Source organism: Molossus molossus, unplaced genomic scaffold (assembly GCF_014108415.1).
Source record: "Molossus molossus isolate mMolMol1 unplaced genomic scaffold, mMolMol1.p scaffold_m16_p_1, whole genome shotgun sequence".
Taxonomy (NCBI): Eukaryota; Metazoa; Chordata; class Mammalia; order Chiroptera; family Molossidae; genus Molossus; species Molossus molossus.
The window spans coordinates 62,022,097-62,043,425 of NW_023425344.1; the positions used below are offsets into that span (position 1 = coordinate 62,022,097).

The 21,329-nt window shown below is 37.6% G+C and overlaps 1 protein-coding gene across 3 annotated transcripts in view; it reads left to right on the plus strand.

The window, feature by feature from the left end:
- COPS4 (COP9 signalosome subunit 4) overlaps window positions 1-21,329 on the plus strand; it is a 42,527-nt gene that overhangs the window by 5,614 nt on the left and 15,584 nt on the right. For 2 of the 3 annotated variants that reach the window (XM_036279918.1, XM_036279935.1), the window contains exons 2-6: window positions 9,601-9,680; window positions 13,242-13,393; window positions 13,972-14,075; window positions 19,230-19,383; window positions 19,552-19,702. In XM_036279918.1, coding sequence (XP_036135811.1) covers window positions 9,601-9,680; window positions 13,242-13,393; window positions 13,972-14,075; window positions 19,230-19,383; window positions 19,552-19,702 — 641 coding nt within the window. Of the gene's footprint in view, window positions 1-1,023; window positions 1,142-9,600; window positions 9,681-13,241; window positions 13,394-13,971; window positions 14,076-19,229; window positions 19,384-19,551; window positions 19,703-21,329 lie in introns of those variants that run through there. The other variant, XM_036279926.1, reaches the window with a different exon arrangement.

Below are 21,329 nucleotides of genomic sequence, written 5' to 3' on the forward strand. Positions count from 1 at the left end.
TCAATAACCCTTAAAAAGTAATATTATATTACATATGAGAAAACTGAAGTACAAAGGTGAAATACCTTGCTTCAAGGTCATGTAGCTTGTGGCAAAGCTGAAATACAGCCTGCTGGGCTCATTGCCCTTACCTCTAAACACGTCTACCTTGTGGCCCTATATTGTTTTCACCAAACTGGACTACATTTCAGATAAAGATTTTTTTTTGTTTTTGCCTAGAATGCCTGTCTTCCCTCCATTTTTTCCCACTTAACCCAAAGTTGAAATATTTAGCCTGCTTAAAGATCAATCTCATTAGGAAATTACTTATCCTAAAAATTATGTTAATACTTAACCTGTCTTTTAGATATTTGTCTTTTTTTTTTTTTTTTTTTATCCTCACCCATAAGGACATTTTTGCATTTATCTTCAGATAGAGCGGGAGAAAGAGAGCGAGGAAGAGAGAGAGAAATATCTATGTGAGAGAGACACATCGAGTGGTTGCCACCCACACCCCAACCAGACCTGCAGACAAACTGCAACCAAGGTACATGCCCTTAGCGGGAACCGAACCTGGGACTTTCTGGTCTACGGGCCAATGCTCTAACCGCTGAGCCAAACTGGCCAGGGCTAGAGTTTTGTCTTTTAATTTTCGGCAACTTCATTATGATGTGTCTATGTGGGTTTGTTTTTGCTTATTTATGTCAGTTAGCTTTTGCTGTGAAATAAACCTCTGCAAAACTTGATGGCTTAAGACAATAATTTATTTAGCTTATTTCTGTTGGTTAGCAGTTTGAGCTGGGCCCAGCTGGATGGTTCTTATCTGCTCCACATGGCCTTGGTTCCACATGGGTTCCTATATGTGTCTAGAGTCAGCTGCAAGTCAGGTAGGCAGCTCTGTTTCTGTGTGTTGGCTGGGACAAGTGGAGGTGACTGAGCTACATATTTCATTATTTAATAGGTTATCCTGGCCTTGTTCATGTGGCAACAGCAAGGTTCCAAGAGATAAAAACACATATAAGTCCTCTTGGGGTTTAGTTTCAGAACAAGTGCCTCACTTCTGCATTCTGTTGGTCAAAACAAGCCTAGATCAAAGGATGGGGAAATAAACCACCTCTTGATGTGAAGAGCTATAAAGTCACACTGCAAAGGGACAGACACAGTAAGTAAAAGAATTATGGCCTCTTTCCGTAAATGGTCCACCGCATTATCCTGGTTGAGCTGCATTTTATTTCTTGAATCAATAGATTATATTCTGTCATTGTTCTGAGAAATTTTCAGCTATATCTCTCTTTTTTTAAATTAATTAATGTATTTATTTTTGTTACAGATGATTCTCCCCCACCCCCGCCGTTGACACCCTCTTCCCAATCCTTCCCACCCCCGCCCCCACTGCAGCATTACTGTCTGTGTCCTTGTTTACACCTATATGTGTAAAAGTTCTGTGGTTTATCTCCCCCCCCCCACACACATCCACCTCTTCTGAGGTTTGTCAGTCTGTACCCCACTTCTATGTTTCTGGGTCTATTTTTTTCCTCAGCTTGTTTTGTTCATTATATTCCAGAGATAAGTGAGATCCTGTGGTATTTGTCTTTCTCTGATTGGCTTGTTTTGCTTAGCATAATATTTCCCAGGTCCTTCCATGTTGTCTCAAAGGATAAGAGATCTTTCTTACTTACAGCTGCATAGAATTCCATTGTGTATATGTACCACAGCTTTTTTTTTTTAATCCTCACCTGAGGCCATTTTTGCATTTATCTTCAGCTAGAGCGGGAGGGAGAGAGGGAGGAAGAGAGAGAGAGAAACGGGAGGGAGAGAGGCAGGAAGAGAGGGAGGAAGAGAGAGAGAGAAACATCAACTGGTTGCCACCCACACAACCCCAACAGGGGCTGGGAATGAACTGCAACCGAGGTGTGTGCCCTTAGTGGGAACCCAACCCGGGACTCTGGTCCACAGGCTGACACTCTAACCACTGAACCAAACCAGCCAGGGTTACCACAGCTTTTTGCCACTCATCTATTGATGGACACTTGGGCTGTTTCCAGATCTTAGCTATTGTAAATAGTGCTGCTATGAACATAGGGCCAGGGACAAACTGCAACTGAGGTACATGCCCTTAGTGGGAACCGAACCTGGGTCTCTCTGGACCACAGGCCGACGCTCTAACCACTGAGCCAAATTGGCCAGGGCTCCCTTTCCATTTTGATGGTTGTTCCTTTGCTGTGCAGAAGCTTTTTAGTTTGATGTAGTCCCCTGTGTTCATTTTTTCCTTTGTTTCTATTGCCTTAGGCATTGTATCAGTCAAAATTCTGCTGCGTGTATTGTCTGAAATTTTGTTGCCTGCATTTTCTTCTAGGATTTTTATGGATTCATGGGTCACATTTAAGTCTTTTATCCATTTTGAGTTTATTCTTGTGTATGGTGTCAACTATACCTCTAAATGTTGCCTCTGTTCCATTCTATTTTTCCTCTAAAACTCCACTGAAACTCCTGTTAGGTCCTTTTATTGTGACCTCTTTGTCTCTGTGCTTACCATTTCAATACTTTATTTTGGATAAGTTCTTCTGACCTGCATTCTATTTTATCAGTTCTTCAAATGTGCTGTTAAGAACTCTGTTGAGTCCAGCTGGTGTGGCTCAGTGGTTGAGTGTCAACCCATACACCAAGAGGTCACCGGTTCGATTCCCAGTGAGGGCACATGCCCAGGTTGTGGGCCCGATCCCCAGTGGGGGGCATGCAGGAGTCAGCCAGTCTGTGTTCTCTCTCATCCATGCTTCTGTCTCTCTCTCCCTCTCACTTCCTCTCTCTGTAAAATCAATAAAGGAAAAGAAAAGTTAAAAAAAAAACTCCATTGAGTTTTTAAGTTCGGTTATAGTATATATTTTTTATATATATACTTTTTATTGATTTGAGAGAGAGAAACAGGAACAGAAACATCATCAATTTCCTGTTCACTTATTTATGCATTCATTGGTTGATTCTTATATGTGCCCTGACTCAGGATAGAACCCGAAATCTCGGTGTGTTGAAATGATGCTCAAACCAACTGAGTTATCCAGCCAGAACTAGTTATAGTATTCTTGTAGTTTTATAGTTTGATGGTTCTTTTTTCAGATGGCACTTTTCATGATTCCTACTTTCTTGCTGAAGCTTGTCTTCATCTGCATAAACATGTTTGTATATAGTCTTTCTGATAACTCTGGTATCTGGAGTTCCTGTTTGTTGTTATCTGTTGTTTTTGTTGATTCTAGCTCATATTGTCCTGTGCCTTGTAATCTTCATTTTTTGGGCAAATTATTTATTTATTTTTTAAAATATATTTTTATTGATTTTTTTCAGAGAGAGAGAGATAGAAACATTGGTGTGAGAGAGAAACATTGATAGGCTGCTTCCTGCATGCTCCCTACTGGTGGTCGACCCCGCAACCTTGGGCTTGTGGGACCTCTCATTGCATGGGGCGATACTCAATCCACTGAGCCAAAGCGGCTGGGCTGTTGGGCAGATTATTTAAAAATGTAGTTTTAGAAACTATAGGAGGCCTAGAATGTTACCTTTCAGAGAGGATTTTCATTCCCTTCTGCCAGGCATCTGAGGATGCTAGGACTTAGGCTTCAGAATTTTTTGCTTTACCTTGATGATCCTTGGAATAGATTTTGTAATCTTTCTTCTAAAGTGCTAATGCTCCTTCCTTTGGCCGGCAAGGAACTGAAGATCTCTGTTCTTGATCTATTGGTCTGCTAGAAATTGCAAATTTCTTCTCAGTTTTTCTAGCAGATGGCAAAATGTCCCAAAGTAGAACCCATCCCCACCTCCCCAAAAAAGTGCCACTCTGTCTCTCAGCTGTCTTTTCAGAGTCAGCAAATGCTTTTCACGCAGAAGCTATTATTTGTCCCTTTATGCTGTTATTCTCACCTGTTTTCTCTTTCTGTTAGGATTGTTAGGATTTTATGCTGTTAATTTTTTTCTTGGCATTTCTTTCAGCTTTTTATTTATTTTTTTATTCTAATCATCTAGTTCACCATTACTGTGAATGAAAGATCTGTTAATGCATGTCTATTTCACTCATTTTGGTCCTAAATAGTGACTATGATAACATTTTCATGTGTGTGTATATATATAATTTTTTTTTCTCGTTAGTCCTCACCCGAGGATATTTTTGCCATTGATTAGAGAAAGTGGAAGGGAGAGAGGGAGGGAGAGGGAAGAGAGAGAGAAAGAGAAACATCAATGTTAGACACACTGATTGGTTGCCTCCCACATGGACCCTGACCACAGGGCTGGGGATCAAACCTGCAACTCTTCAGTTCATGGGCTGGTGCCCTAACCACTGAGCAACACCAGCCAGGGCTCATGTGTATGTTTTATTTACCTCTAGATTCCTTTTAAGTGCCAAGAAATCATTAATTTACTTACTGAACTTTAGTTCATATACATATACTAAAAATGCTCAATAAAAATTTGTTGATGGTAAATGGATAGGACAGATGCAAAGCGCCTTAACTAATGAAATTTATTTTCCTCCATAATATATTTAAAAGTTATTTATTTATTTATATTTATATTTATTTTTTAATTAATTATTTTTTGTTACAGATGTTTCTCCTTTTCCCCCCGCTGATTCCCCCCTCCCTCTCCCTCCCTACCCTGTTCCCACCTTTGTTGTCCATGTCCATTGTTCATACATATATGCATATAGGTTCTGTGGTTTATCTCCCCCCACCCCTTCTGGGGATTGTCAGTCTGTACCCCACTTCCACGTCTCTGGGACTACCCCGTCCCTCAGACTGTTGTGTTTATTATATTCCACAAATAAGTGGATTATGTGATATTTGTCTTTCTCTGCTTTGTTTGTTTCGCTTAGGATAATACTGTCCAGGTCCCTCCATGTCGTCTCAAAGGATAGGAGATCTTTCTTTCTTACAGCTGCATAGTACTCCATTGTGTATATGTACCACAGCTTTTTTATCCATTCGTCTACTGATGGACATTTGGGTTGTTTCCAGATCTTAGCTATTATAAATAATGCTGCTATGAACATGGGGGTACATATATTCTTTCTGATTGGTGTTTCAGGCTTCTTAGGGTATATTCCTAGAAGTGGGATCACTGGGTCAAATGACAGTTCAATTTTTTTTTTTTTTTTATCCTCACCCGAGGACACCTTTCCATTTTTTGTTCAGGCAGAGTGGGAGGGAGAGAGAGGAACAGAGAGAGAGATAGAAACATCAATGTGAAAGGAACACATCAAGTGGCTGCCACCCGCACAACCGACCACGGCCGGGGACAAACTGCAACCGAGGTACGCGCCCTTAGCGGGAACCGAACCCAGGTCTCTCAGGACCGCAGGCCGACGCTCTAACCGCTGAGCCAAACCGGCCAGGGCGACAGTTCAATTTTTAATTTTTTGAGGTAACACCATACTGTTTTCCATAGTGGCTGCACCAGTCTGCATTCCCACCAGCAGTGTACTAGAGTCCCCTTTTCTCCACACCCTCACCAACCAGAGATCAAACCTACAACTTAGGTATGGGCCCTGACCGGAAATCTAACCCTAGACATTCCAGTGCTGGGACAATGCTCCAGCCATCTGAGCCACACCAGTGAAGACTCATAATATTTTTTAAGGAAAAAATATTTGATATTTGTCATGTTCTGCACATCAGTTACTTTTCCATCCTTTTTTTTTTTAAAAAAGTTTTTATTGATATTTTAGAAAGAGGAAGGGAGAGAGAGATAGCAACATCAATGTGAGAGAGAAACATGGATCAGCTTCCTCCTGTGCACCCCCTACTGGGGATTGAGCCTGCAACCCGGGCATGTGCCCTGACTGGGAATCAAACCAGGACCTCTCATTCTATGGGACAACACTCAATCCACTGAGCCACACCAGCCGGGCTTTCCATCTTTTTCACTGAGTGCATACTGCGTGCTCAATAAAATGCTATTGTTATTTTTAATAAAATGCCTTCTGACTAATCTCACTCATTTTGGTTTTACTCTCTTTTGAATTAAAATATTACCTCACTTACATCTCTTATACTGTTTAGTTTTATTGTAACTTGTTTTTGTTTTTTTACTACTTTTTTTTTCTTTATTGATTTTAGAGAGAGAGATAGAAACATCGATGAGAGAACATCGATTGGTTGCCTCCAGCATGCCCCCTGACTGGTGATTTGGCCCACCTGGGCATGTGCCTTGACCTGGAATTGAACCAGTGACCTCTTGGTACATGGGGTGATACTCAACAACTGAGCCACACTGGCTGGGCTGTTTGTTTTTGTTTTATACTTGATATATTATTTGATTTAAAAAAAATTTATTTTCCCAGCTATATTATAAGATCTTCAAAGACTAAGATTATTTAAAATTTTTGGTGTATACACAGAATCTCATATTGCATCTTTATTTATTTTTTATTTTGTTTGTTAATCCTCACCTGAGGATATTTTTTTCATTGATTTTTAGATAGAATGGAAGGGAGGGAGAGAGAGATAGAAAGAGAGAAACATCGATGTGAGAGAGCCACATTGATTGGCTGCCTCCTGCATGACCCTAATCGGGACCAGGGATCAAACCTGCAACCCAGGTACATACCCTTGACTGGGAATTGAACCCGTGACCCTTTGGTACGTGGGCCAATGCTCTAACTGCTAAGCCAAACTGGCCAGGGCTCATATAGCATCTTTAAAAGGCTAGGTGCTCAATTAGCATTTTGTATGGCACCACAAAGTGGCTATTTAAATCTCTGATTTAAAAATAGGTTTATTAGCCCTGGTCAGTTTGGCTTAGCGGTTAGAGTGTCAGCCCGCGGATGAAGAGTCGCTAGTTTGATTCCGATCAAGGGCATGTCCCTCAGTTGCTCTGGTTGTCCCTTGCTCTGGTTGGCTTGTGCAGGAGGCAACCAGTCGATGCGATTCTATCACATTGATGCTTCTCTCTGTCTCTCTCTCCCTCCCTCCCACTCTATCTGAAAGTAAGTTAGAAAAATATCCTCAGGTGAGGAATAAAAAAAAATAAAAATAAAATAAAATATGTTTATTAGGCATTCCATGTTATTACTGTGAAAAAGTAAGTTCTGGTCTTAGATACTGGCATTTACATCGTAGAGAAGGAGCAAGGCAATATCTAGCCCCAACTCTGTTTGTACCTTAATCTATAAAAGTCAAGAGTAAGGCCCTGGTGAATTATATAATTTGTTAATATAAAGCTTTCGTCACTTTTTATATTTATTTTAGTGTTTCTAATACACATTTGTTGATTGATAAGTTAGGAAACTGTGTGTTAAAACTTAGGTTAGTCAGCAAATTTTAACAAGTGAGACATTGTCATCTTTGAATATAATGTTTTTAGTATAAAATAATCTATAGGGATATAAGAGTAAGAGAGCTTAGCCATAAGCCTTGACTTAATTGAATATGAAAAAGAAGCCAATCAAAAAAAGAAATAATAAACCACTGACCATTAACTAAAAGTACACCCAGGGCAGTAAAGTAAATGTATAAATATAGATATGGAGAATATTTTATGTGGATGTGTGTGTGTATGGAGAGAGAAAATGAGATAGATATCTGAATTTCATGCCTCAAATGTAGCACTTTTTAAAATAAGTTTTTATTTTAAAGCTTAACAGTATTTCTTTGCTTTCCTTAAAATAATTCATCTGTTTTGGAGTTGGCTGTCTTTTCTGTCAGTATACCTGCTTTCTTACAAAGTCAGTTTGATTCATTGCAGTTTTGAGAAATCATATAATGAAGGTTGTGAGAATATTGTATGAGTTGAGAATCAAAAAATGCTGAATGAGTTTGGACCCTATTTAAAAAAAAATTTTTTTTTCTTTATTGATTTTAGAGAGAGAGGAAGGGAGAGGGAGAGATAGAAACATCAATGAGAGAGAACATCAGTTGGTCGCCTCCTGCATGCCCCCCGCAGGGAATTAGGCCCACAACCTGGGCATGTGCCCTGACAGGGAATCAAACCAGTGACCTCTTGTGGACCCTATTTTTATATTTTTATTACTTGACTATATTCTAAATGATATTCTGAAGAATTGCAATGCTGTTAGGTTTGTAAAATGAATTAACAAATGCTTTTAATATGTATTATGATTAAGACAAATGAAAGGGATAAAATAGTATAACACTCATGTGCCCACCACTTAATTTAAGAAATAAAATAATTACCAATAAATAAAATGAAATAAATTAATAAAATGTTACCAATATTGTTGAATACTTGAGTGCTTATGATGTGCCAAGTACTGTTCTAGGCATTGTATATATAACAGTGAACAAAGCAAAGAAAAATCCCTGTCTCCATGGAGTTTACATTTTAGGAAGGAATTTGCCATTGCCTAATAATTGTCATTGTTTCTGTTTTTAGCATTTTCCCCATTCTTTTTAGAATGATTTGAATCTTACATGGTCATGAATATTAGTCAGAATACTTATTAGGGTTGAATGCAAATAAAGAATTAATATGCATGGATGAGAGCATAAAGGGTGTACTATTAGTACATTTGGCTAGCTGGAGTTTATTTTGCATACTAAGACATTCAATCTCTAATATTTAGTTTCATTGTCTAGTTGACATTGTCAGTAACTCTAGATTCATTAGGTCCATAAGAGGAAAGGGTTCTGGGTCACCTCCCATAATGTTCTTGTGTCTGTGTAATACATAACTGAAGGAAATAGTGGCTTATCATTTAAGGCATTTGAAAGGAAATTGATGTTTTAGTTTAAATTTGAAATTACAACTTTTAAGCAAAAGTGGCACCTTAGATCTAGTAACTTCTAGATTCACCTTTTCTTATGATGGGCTTGAAAAATTAAGTTGTGGTATGTGGTAAAGCAAACTGGAAGTGGCACCTTAGAATTATAAATTGACATTTCTTTTTTTATTTTTTATTTATTTATTTATTTATTTTTATCCTCACCCGAGGACACTTTTTCATTCTTTGTTCAGATAGAGCAGGAGGGAGAGAGAGAGAGAGAGAGAAACATCGATGTGAAAGGGACACATCGAGTGGCTGCCACCCGCACGACCAACCAGGGCCAGGGACAAACTGCAACCGAGGTACGTGCCCTTAGCGGGAACCGAACCCGGGTCTCTCCGGACCGCAGGCCGACACTCTAACTGCTGAGCCAAACCAGCCAGGGCGACATTTCTTTTTTTAAAGAGTGGTTTTAAAATTTGTTTTTATTGATTTTAGAGAGACAGGAAGGGAGAGAGAGAAAGAAACATCAATCTGCTGCCTCCTGCACACCCCCTACTGGGGATTGAGCCCAAAACCCGGGCATATGCCCCAACCCGGAATCAAACTGGCAACCTTTTGGTGCGTGGGCCAATGCCCACCCAAATTAGTCACACCTGCCAGGGCTAGATTGACTTTTTAGATGAAATTAAAAACAAACTTGCAAGCAAAAGTGGCACCTTAGATCCAGTAACTTATAATTATAGATTCACTCTTTCTTATGATGGACTAGAAACTTAAAAAAAAAAAAATCTGTGGTGTGCTATAAAGAAAACCAAGACACCAGGGTAAGTAGAAATGAATAAATATCAAAGTGAACATTAGAATATATAGAGTCCTCTGAATATTATTTTTATTTGGTATTGTTTTAGGTATCGTCAGATCCTGGAAAAAGCCATTCAGTTATCTGGGGCAGAACAACTAGAAGCTTTGAAAGCTTTTGTGGAAGCAAGTAAGTAGAATGAAAATTCCATGTTTCCTATGTATTACTGAATAGGACTTTAAAGCTTGCCTCAGCCTTGTTTTATATCAAATTGTCAATACATTTTTATGACATTAAATTAAATATATAGAGTGGGGCGAAAGTAGGTTTACAGTTGTGCGTATGCAAAACAGTTTATTCTTGTGTTATTATTTATTATTGTATTATTTTCCATACAAAAAACTGTAAACCTACTTTTGCCCCACTCTGTACATTGAAATTGATGGATTTATTTTATAATTTAAACTAGGTACAATTTAATTTATTTATTTTTAATCCTCATTCGAGGACATTTTTCCTTTTTTTTTTTTTAATCCTCACCTGAGGACATTTTTCCATTTTTTGTTCAGATAGAGTGGGAGGGAGAGAGAGAGAAAAACATCGACGTGAAAGGGACACATCGAGTGGCTGCCACCCGCACGACCAACCAGGGCCAGGGACAAACTGCAACTGAGGTATGTGCCCTTAGCGGGAACCGAACCCGGGTCTCTCTGGACTGCACACCGATGCTCTGACCGCTGAGCCAAACCGGCTGTACAACTTAATTTTTTTCTTTTTAATGAGTTGTCTTCAGAGTTATAGTCCCAATTAAGATTTTGTATAGTTGTTGATAATAGTAACTGATGAGAGACAATATAGCATAATGACAAAGAAAGTAGTCTGCATTCAAGTCCTATTCTGCTAGTTTATTAGCTGTGTCATCTTGGGTAAGTTATTCAACTTATTTATGTCTCCTTTTCCTTGTCTATAAAGTGAGGATATGATATGTACCCTGTAGAATTGTTGGGAGATTAAATGAGTTATTATACATAATAAAGGGCTTAGAACGGTACCTGGCATGTAGTTAGTGCTATGTAAGAGTGAGCTGTTATTAGTGTTGGATCATTCCTTTTTTTTTTTTTTAAATCCTCACCTGAGGGTATTTTTCCATTGATTTTTTTTTAGACAGAATGGAAGGGAGGGAGGGAGGGAGAGAGAAACATCGATATTGAGAGAGACACATTGATTGGTTGCCTCCCACATGACCCCAACTGGGGCCAGGGATCAAACCTGCAACCCTTGACTGGGAATCAAACCCATGACCCTTCTGTCTGTGGGCTGACACGCTAATCACTGAGCCAAACTGGCTAGGGCAGGATGATTCCTTTTAAATAGGCATTAGAAATTTCCTTTCTTCAATATACTCTCTCTACTCCCTGACTTTAAATAATTATCTTGAAAAATATTCAAAATTTTAGGCTGTAATTGATACTGAATTAACAAAACAATGATACTTGATAGTACTTTACAGTTTACAGCATGCTTTCTCACACATTGTCCATCACACAGCTTCCTTTTAATAACTCTGTGACTACAGAGTATAGATATAGATATCATTGCTTAATATATTGTGAAAGTCAAGATTAAGTGACTTTTTCCCCCCAAGAACATCTAGTCATTGGAAGAGCCCAGAATGGAAAGTAACTTTTCTGCTTTATAGTCCTTATTTACTTGTTTTTCCCTGAGAAGTGTTAGGTTGTATAGTAATTTCTTTCTAATGGTACTAGTAATGTAACTGGTTGTCAGTCACAACCAGTATTTTTTTTTCTGTAATTTTTATTTTTGTTACAGATGTTTCTTCTTCCCCCCCACCTCGCAACCAGTACTTAATAATGAATTCCAATTAATATATTATAAACTGATTAATTACAAGGCCTGTAAGTTATTGCCTCAAAAAATTGGGGCCTGCAATGTGAGATGAACTGGCATTGGTTTCAGAAAAACTGCTAAGACTAGTTTTATTGAGAACATTGTAGTAGAAAAAGAATAGTGATATTTGAAAACTTTGATCTTTAACTTTGAATCCAAAGAACTGCCAACGAAAGCAATCTTCTGTTAAAATTATATCAACTGAACAAGTTCTTTTTGTTTTTGTTTTTCACATATAGCAGGAGGGAGGGAGAGAGGAAGAGAGAGAGAGAAACATTGATGTGAGAGAGACACATCGATTGGTTGCCACCTGCACGACCCCAACCGGGGCCAGGAACGAACTTCAACTGAGGTACATGCCCTTGGCCAGAATTGAACCCGGGACCCTTTGGTCTGTGGGCCAACACTCTAACCGCTGAGCCAAACCAGCCAGGGCTCAACTGCACAGTTTTTGAACCATCATTTATTTTCACAGTAATTGCTGATTTAAGACAGCTTATCTAAGCAGTGGTTCACAAGTACAATGCATTTAAAGCAATTTAATAATAGTATAAATAATAACTAACAGTTGTTTATTTTATTTATTTATTTTTTTTATCCTCACCCGAGGACATTTTTCCATTTTTTGTTCAGATAGAGCAGGAGGGAGAGAGAGGAAGAGAGAGAGAGAGAAACATCAATGTGAAGGGACACATCGAGTGGCTGCCACCCACACGACCAACCAGGGCCGGGGACAAACTGCAACCGAGGTACGTGCCCTTAGCGGGAACCGAACCTGGGTCTCTCTGTACCGCAGGCTGACGCTCCAACTGCTGAGCCAAACTGGCCAGGGCATAACTAACAGTTGTTGAGGGCTGTATGCCGGGCATTGTTCAAAGTGCTTTATGTGTATTGCCTTTAAACTTCACAACAGTCTTGTCCTCATTTTACAGATGAGGAAGCAGAAGCACAGAAAAGCTGCTTGTCTGAGGTTGTATAATTGGGAGTGGTGAAAGCAGTGTGGCTCCAGAACTTCCATCCTTAATCACATACAATAGTAACCTCATAATGTTTATAAATTATGTCATAAAACATATCAGTACTTCTAATGCTGACCTAAGTTCTTATTTGTTGCTTTTATTGTTTTTTTTTTAATCGTCACCCAAGGACATTTTTGCATTTATCTTCAGATTGAGCAGGAGGGAGAAGGGAGGAAGAGAGAGAGAGAAACATCGATGTGAGAGAGACACATCTAGTGGTTGTCACCCACACGACCCCAACTGGGGCTGGGGACAAACTGCAACCGAGGTACGTGTCCTTAGCAGGAACCAAACCTGGGACTCTCTAGTCCATGGGCCGATGCTCTAACTGCTGAGCCAAACTGGCCAGGGCTGTTGCTTTTATTGGGAAGCATAAGTGGTAGTAACTGTCACTACTTGCTTTATTTAAATTTTATGAAAATTATTTCATACTTTTCTTCTTTAACTTTTTTAAAAATCTAGGTGGGATGTAAGGACATAATAAAAATATGGGTGTTTCTGTGCCTTTACTTTGTATGAAAATAAAGAAGAGTAAGGAATTATATAAAATTCTCAACTTTTAAAACTTTTTTAACCATTTGTATATCTTAGAGAAGTTATGGTAGTTTTAATATTTTGTTGTCATTATGTAATTAAATAATTCTGCATAAGGAAAACTTATTCTGTAATATAAAATGATATGGGTATGAAAATCCAGGAATAATGCCTTGCAGGTTGCACTAATATATATTATTTTTAGTATTAATTTTAGGTAAAGATTGATTGCTTAGTAAAAAATTTATAAATTACTTATGTTTTCTTATCTCTTATTTTTTTTGACAAGTGGTAAATGAAAATGTCAGCCTCGTGATCTCTCGACAGTTGCTGACTGATTTCTGCACACATCTCCCTAATTTGCCTGATAGCACAGCCAAAGAAATCTATCATTTCACCTTGGAAAAGATCCAGCCTAGAGTCATTTCATTTGAGGAGCAGGTAAAAATCTAGAGCAGTGATATTTGAACGTGAGATAGCAACAGTTATTTTGAGATATTATTAAATTTTTAAAGGAGATAATCATTTAGTTTCATTTTGTCAGAATTATGCTAAAGCATTTTTATAATATACAACAAAATAAATATTAGGATGTTGTAAATCCTAATTTACATATTAGGATATGTAAATATTAGGATATTTGCTCATTTATTACAACATGATTTTATGCACCAAATATTACTCTTTAGGCAGTTTTTAAAAAATGAGTTGAATTTTTAATTATGCGGAAAATGTAGGAAAACTCTAGCATTATCTATGTAGTAACATAAAAGCAAAACTTAATATTTAAACTAAATTTTCATAATCCACATTGTAATAATGTGTTATTTCAGTTTAGTATTTTGATATTCTATGAATACAAAATTTATAGAAAAGTTTGGGTGGTCTCAGTAAACTTTTATTATTTATACTTGCCAGCTTGCTATGTTGAATGAGAGCATTATTGCAATAAACTTATTTATTTATTTTAATTAGTTAACTAATGTCAGTTGATATAACATGTATACCTGCTATTTCAGGTTGCTTCCATAAGACAGCATCTTGCATCCATATATGAGAAAGAAGAAGATTGGAGAAATGCAGCTCAAGTGTTGGTGGGAATTCCTTTGGAAACAGGACAAAAGTATAGTAAATAGTGGATATTGTATGAATATATATACATATACATATTTATGTATATATATATACACACACACACACAACACATATAAAGGATATTTATAATTGTTCACTTATGTTTTTTCTTACATTCTAGTATTAGAAACAGATGATAAACAATTTAATAAATAAAGTTTGTAGTATGTTAGAAGGTGATAAGAGCTATAGAGAAAAGAAAAGTAAGGGACAAAGTGGAGGGACAGGTTGTATCATTAAATAGGGTGATTGGAGTGGTAGGGTGATCCTGATATCACCTTCTCAGACTTTTGAAGGAGGTAAGAGAGTGGCTGTGAGCTCTCTGAGGGAAGAGTATTAGTAGATCCTCTTAGAGAGGATAGCTAGTGCAAAGGCCCTAAAATGGGAGCATGCTTGGAGTGTTTTAAGAAGAGCAGGAGGCCATTGTGGGTGGAATGGAGTAAGCAAAGGGGAGAGCGATAGAGGATGAGATCAGAGGGTACTAGGGACCAGATTATGTGGGGTTTTGTAAGCCACTGTAAGACCTTTGGATTTTCTTTAGGTGAAATGAGGGGGAGCCATTGGGTCATTTTTTACAGAAGACTGACGTGATCTGACATTTTTAATAGTTATTCTGACTACTGAATTGAGAATAAACTGTAGGCATGCAATGATGGGAGTAGGCCCATTAATTAGGAGGCCTTATTCATTATTGCAGATGAAATGGAGATTTAAAAAATGTTGGATTCTAGGTATGTTTTTAAGATAGAGCCAAGGCTTTCCGGATGGCTGGATATGAAGTGTAAGAAAAAGAACCAAGACAAGTCCTGGTTTTTGGTCTGAACAGCTGCAGAAATGGAGTTGCCATCTACTGAGTGGTGAAGAATAGGTTTTGAGGGAAGATTAAGAGTTTATTTCGGACATGTGATAACCAAGTGGAAATATCTAGTACAGAGTTCAGTATATTAGTCTGGAGTTTAGGAGAGGAGTCTGGATTGGAGATATGTATTTGGGAGTCATTGATATATAGATGGAATTTAAAGCCATTGGATAGAATGAGATCTCCACAGGAGGGAATATAGATAGAGAAGACTGTGTACTGAGGCCAGGAGTCCTCCCAACATTAAGAGTTCAGGAGTATAAGGAAGGTACAGCAAATGAAGATTGCCTATTGAGGTAAAAAAAAAAAACAAAACCCAGAAGAATGTTGAGTGTAGTGTTCAAGAAGCCAAATGAAGAAAATATGCTGAGAAGGAGCAAGTGATCAGCTGTGGTGCTGATAGGTCAAGTAAGATGAGGGAGGGTTAACCATAGGAGTTAGTAATGTGGAGATTATTGGTGGTCTTGACAAAAGCTGTTTTGGTGAATTGGTGAGAGTGAAAGCTTGACTGATGTTTAAAAGAGAATGGGTGCTCGCTTCAGCAGCACATGTACTTAAAAAAAAAAGAGAGCGAAAGAGAGAAATTGGAGATGGTTAGCAATTGTTATGGGCAACTCTGGGGAATTTTTCACAAGGGGACCAGAGAAATAGGGTGGAACATGATAACAGAGGTTAAGTTAAGAGATTCTTTTTACTTTTGTGATCCAATGGAAAGCAAAAGCTGGATATAGGAGAGCAGTGGAGAGGATTCTTACTGGAGCATATAAGGGGAAGGAATCTAGTGGAGGGACAGGCTTTAGGTAGGAGCATAGATAGTTCATCTTGGCACTGTTGGCATTTTAGATTGGCTGATTGTTGTGGAGGCTGTCCTGTGTATTACAAAACATTTAGATTCCAATAGCACTACTACCAGTTTTGACAGTCAAAAACGTCTGCAGATACTGCCTCAGGTTCCCTGGTGGACAGAATAGTCCCCAGTGATCAGAAGTAATAGCCAAGGACACAGAGTATGTGGGTGCAGATATTAATGATGTGGTGGTGGAGTTTGTGCAGCTACTCTTTGATTGTCTCAATATTCTTATTGAAGTTGGAATCAGAGTCATCAGCTAGAAGTGTGGTTTAGGGTGGAGCTGTGAGGTTGAGGAGAGACAAGAATATGAGAAAAAATTCTCTAGGAGAATGGGACAGTGAATGGACTAAGAATGTATAGTGTACTTGGCAGCATTAAGGCTTCATTTGAAGGCTGTAGTGATTAAAATGAGATCAGTCAGATTGACTAAATATTTTTCTCCATCAGAGTTCTGCTTCATGGTTGCAGGAAAAGAGTAGGTGAACTGTTAGGTTTGTCCAACAAGTAAGACAGCATGAGAGAGACAGTACATGTGCAATTCAATGATTACCACTGACCAAAAGAGTTAAGCTAGGTAAAGAAGTAAATGGGGTCTTTAAGGGGAAGAAGACTGGAACAATGTAATAAGATCAGGGGTTTGAAGATCACAATGGGTTCAGTGGGTTGGGTTTGGGATAATAGAGAAATATATTAGAGATGGAAAAACAATTAGAAAAAACTAAGGTGACAGTTTATAACTCTTATTTAACCAGTCTTGCCTTTTGATGTGTATTTTTAAAAAACATTTATAGTTCTTTATGAAATATTCATCCAAAGTATATTGTACAAGAAGGATGAAAGGTGTGAGACTCTCGGTTGTATTATTAAACACATTTCCCCTTTCAGTTGGCAAGTATAAAAATACCAATTGTGGATGACTTAGAAATATTTTCAGCTTTTTCTCTACTCTTTCACCAGGTGAATAAGGGATTCTTTATTTTTGTCTTCATTAATATTTGAGATGATAAGGCAGATACTACTTCAGGCATATTGCCTTCTGTGCATTTATGAAATTGTTAGGCAGTAATACTCTTTGTAAAAGCAGCCAGTATATGAAAGGGCTTTCATATGTAGATGCTGAATTTTGCTTTCTAAGGCCTCTTGTTAAATTCTTTTTTTCTTTGATAGTTTGAAAGGATAGGGCTTTCTTAATTGCTTTGGTCTTATTTTGTCTGGAACATTTTCTCTTTCACATAGAGCAGTTGATTTATTTTCACTGGTAGTCGATATAAATATAAAATTAGTTATTGTTCTTTGCAGTGGTGGTAATTATCATTTTGATAGTACAGTAACATTGTGAGGATACCAAAGAAATGAAAATTTAGTTGTTTTCTAAATAAGTTAAAGTAAAAGTGATTAAAAGTTGAATTTGGATAAGTGATTAAGAACTTTTTTCTTTAAAAAATTATTAATTTTTGCCTTCCGGTGTGGCTTGGTGCTTGAGCGTTGACCCATGCACCAAGAGGTTGCTTGTTCGATGCCTAGTCAGAGCACATGCCCCGGTTGTGGGCCAAAACCCCAGTGCGGGGCATGCAGGAGGCGGCCAATCGATGTTCTCGCTCATCTATGTTTCTCTCTCTTCCTCTAAAAATTAATAAAGAAAAAAAAAGATTCATTTTTATTTTGAAAGTAATAGATACACTGGCATAATAGATAAACTGGCATAAAATTGAAAAATTCAAAAAGGTATGGTGCTGTGTATATTAGTTTATGTAAACTTGAGTTGTGAATGGAAATTATACAGTGTAAAATACTAATATGTGACATGAAAAAATTTTGAATTAGTATAAAATTTATTAAGTAAAGAATTCATTTTAAATCTGGGCCAAATCAGTTGTAAACTCTATTATTGCCACATGGTGGCACCAGGTTTTCTGGTAAATAGGATTAATTTTCTGTGAGGATTAATATTGGATTATGTGATTTTTGGATTATATAGGGTCTTTTTTTTTTTTTTTATCCTCACCTGAGGACATTTTTCCATTTTTTGTTCAGATAGAGCGGGAGGGCGGGAGGGAGAGAGAGGAAGAGAGAGAGAGAAACATCGATGTGAAAGGGACCCATCGAGTGGCTGCCACCCGCATGACCAACCAGGGCTGGGGACAAACTGCAACCGAGGTACGTGCCCTTAGCGGGAACCGAACCCGGGTCTCTCTGTACCGCAGGCCGACGCTCCAACCGCTGAGCCAAACCGGCCAGGGCTATATAGGGTCTTTAGTTATGCATTTCTTGCATAAAATGTGACCACTGGGATAGAGAAGAAAGGAAAACTACTTGTAATCTCACCACTCAGAGAAAATTGCTATCATTAATTTGATGTATATGTGTAGAACTACATTTTCTTTCTTTCTTTTTTTTTTTTTTCAAATCCTCACCCGAGGACATTTTTCCATTTTTTGTTCAGATAGAGTGGGAGGGGGAGAGAGAGAAAGAGAAACATCGACATGAAAGGGACACATCCAGTGGTTGCCACCCGCACCACCCAACCAGGGCTGGAAACAAACTGCAACTGAGGTACGTGCTCTTAGCAGGAACCGAACCCCAGGGCTTTCTGGACCGCAGGCCGACACTCTAACCGCTGAGCCAAACTGGTCAGGGCTAGAAATACATTTTCATGGTGTTTTACATACTGTTTTATCCAGTGTTTTTACTTAGCTAAAGTACATGACTATTATCACATAGTAATTATTATAATAAATGTGTAGTAATCTACTATTGTTACATACTCAATTGAATACCATAAATAGAATCAGTGATTTCCATTTCTTTCCTATTATAGATATTTAAAGATAATTTTATAAGTTAATATCTTTGTACAAACATACATATGCAGGTCCATTGATTATTTTCTTGGGATTCATTTTCTAGAGGTAGAATACAGGGTGGGCAAAAGTAGGTTTACAGTTGTGAGTATGCAAAACACTGTTTATTCTTGTGTTATTACTTATTATTTTTCCATGCCAACAACTGTAAACCTGCTTTTGCCTCACCCTGTATAGTGGGTAAAGAGTATATGCAATTTAAAGGATTCAAAGGATGGTTGGAGAACATAATTGCCAATTTTTTTTCCCAACATGGTTGTACTTATAGTCCCACCTATAGTTTATGATAAATCCCTGAATTGGGCAATTTTTCTTTTAAGATCTTTAACTTGTGAGATTATCTGAGAATTAGAAGAAGCTAAAATGTAATTTGAACAATGATAATAAAAGTAATACTAATTCAATAAAATTTATTTTGGAAATATTTCTTAGCTTTTTGATAATATAATGCAGTAAAAAGGTTGATTACATCATATTAACACAATATATATAAGGAAAAAAGTAACATTTCCTGCCATCCCTAATAATTTTTTTGATAAAATAGTCATTCTGTGCTTTTCTATTATATCCTAGACAGTACAATGTGGATTATAAACTGGAGACATACCTGAAGATTGCTAGGCTATATCTAGAGGATGATGATCCAGTTCAGGCAGAGGCTTATATAAATCGAGCGTCATTGCTTCAGAATGAATCAACCAACGAACAGTTACAGATACATTATAAGGTAAACAGATGAGCTGATTTGGAATTAATTTTGTATTGGAGAATCCTTTTATACTAAGATACTTCAGAACATCATAAATGCTATTGTATATATTAGAAATTCTCTTTTTTATTTTTTGCTTTTGCATTAAAAAATTTCCCCCTAATTGAAACCTTTTCCCTCCTATAGGTATGCTATGCACGTGTTCTTGATTACAGAAGAAAATTCATTGAAGCTGCACAAAGGTACAATGAGCTCTCTTACAAGACAATAGTGCACGAAAGTGAAAGACTAGAGGCCTTAAAACATGCTTTGCACTGTACCATCTTAGCATCGGCAGGTAAACATGTCATTTATGCTTTAATGAACAGTCACTTTGCTCAATATTTTAGGTTCATTACTACTAGAGGATTTAGCAAGGGGATGTCTTATTAATACAATTATGGTATGTTTAATTAATTAATTAGTTTTTGTTGATCCTCTCCTGAGGATATTTTTCCATTGATTTTTTTTTTTTTTTTAAATTTTAGATAGAGTGGAAAGGAGGGAGGGGGACAGAGAGAGACATTGATGTGAGAGAGACACATCGATTGGCTGCCTCCCGTGCGACCCTGACTAGGGCTGGGGATCACACCTGCAACCCAGGTATGTGCCCTTGACTAGGAATCGAACCCAAGACCCTTTGGTCCATGGGCTGACGCTAGGGCTGGTATATTTAGTTTGAACACTTAGAAGTGATAAAGTGAGTTGTTAACTTAAAAATTTTTTAATTATGCATGTATTAGATTAATACCCATATGTTATAGGAATAGTTAAAACAAGATAATATGAAATTTCATTCTCCTAAAAAATCACTGAAAAAGCTCTGGCCGGTTTTGCTCAGTGGTTAGAGCATTGGCCTGCTGTCCAAGGCGTGTACCTTGGTTGCAGTTTGTCCCCGTCCCTGGTTGGGTCGTGTGGGTGGCGGCCATTCGATGTGTCTCTTTCGCATCAATGTTTCTCTCTCTTCCTCTCTCTCCCTCCCGCTCTATCTGAACAAAAAATGGAAAAATGTCCTCAGGTGAGGATAAATAAATAAATAAATCACTGAAAAAAATTGATATAAAATTAAGTGAGAATTACACAGAGGGAGACAAAAATTAAAAACCAGAGACTGGCTGCCTCTTACACAACCCCAACCAGGGCCGGATATGAACTGCAGCAGAGGTACATGCCCTTGACCAGAGTCGAACCCACGACTCATTTATTGGTCCTCAGGCTGACTCTCTAACCACTGAGAAAGACCAGCGAGGGCTGTTGTTCCACTTATTTTTGCATTCATTGGTTGCTTCTTGCATGTGCCCTGACTAGAGATGGAGCCCTCAATCTGGCGTAATGGGAAGATGCTCTAGCCAACTGAGATGCCTAGCCAGGGCCCACATTTCATTCTTTATGAAACAGTAATCTTATTTTATTTTGTTTTTGTTACTGAAAAGGCAGTATATAAAACAGTACTACATCCTTTCTAAGGAACTATTATTACTTTGTTGTATTTCGTTCAATATAAAAGTGTGTTGTGTGTGTATCTTCTTTTTTTATACACAAATGCTAGCATGTTATACACACTTTAGCAACTTGCTTGTTTATGTAGTTATATATCATTGTGGTGTTTATATGTCAATACATAAAGCTCATTCTTTTTGATTTTCTATTGTTTGGATTTTCATAATTTAGTCAATTACAAATAGGGTTATCGTGATTATGCACATATATGAGTAAATGTATAGGTTAAATTCTTGATTCTAAGGGTATATACATTTAATTATTTAATCTTTGATAGAAATTATACATTGTCCTTTAATGTTACACTTCAAACAACAATGTTCATGTGTACCTGATTCCTCACACATGTATTATAAAATGTTTTATCCTTGCTAATATGGTAGATGAAAGATAGTATGCTGGTTTTAATTTGCATTTCATTTACA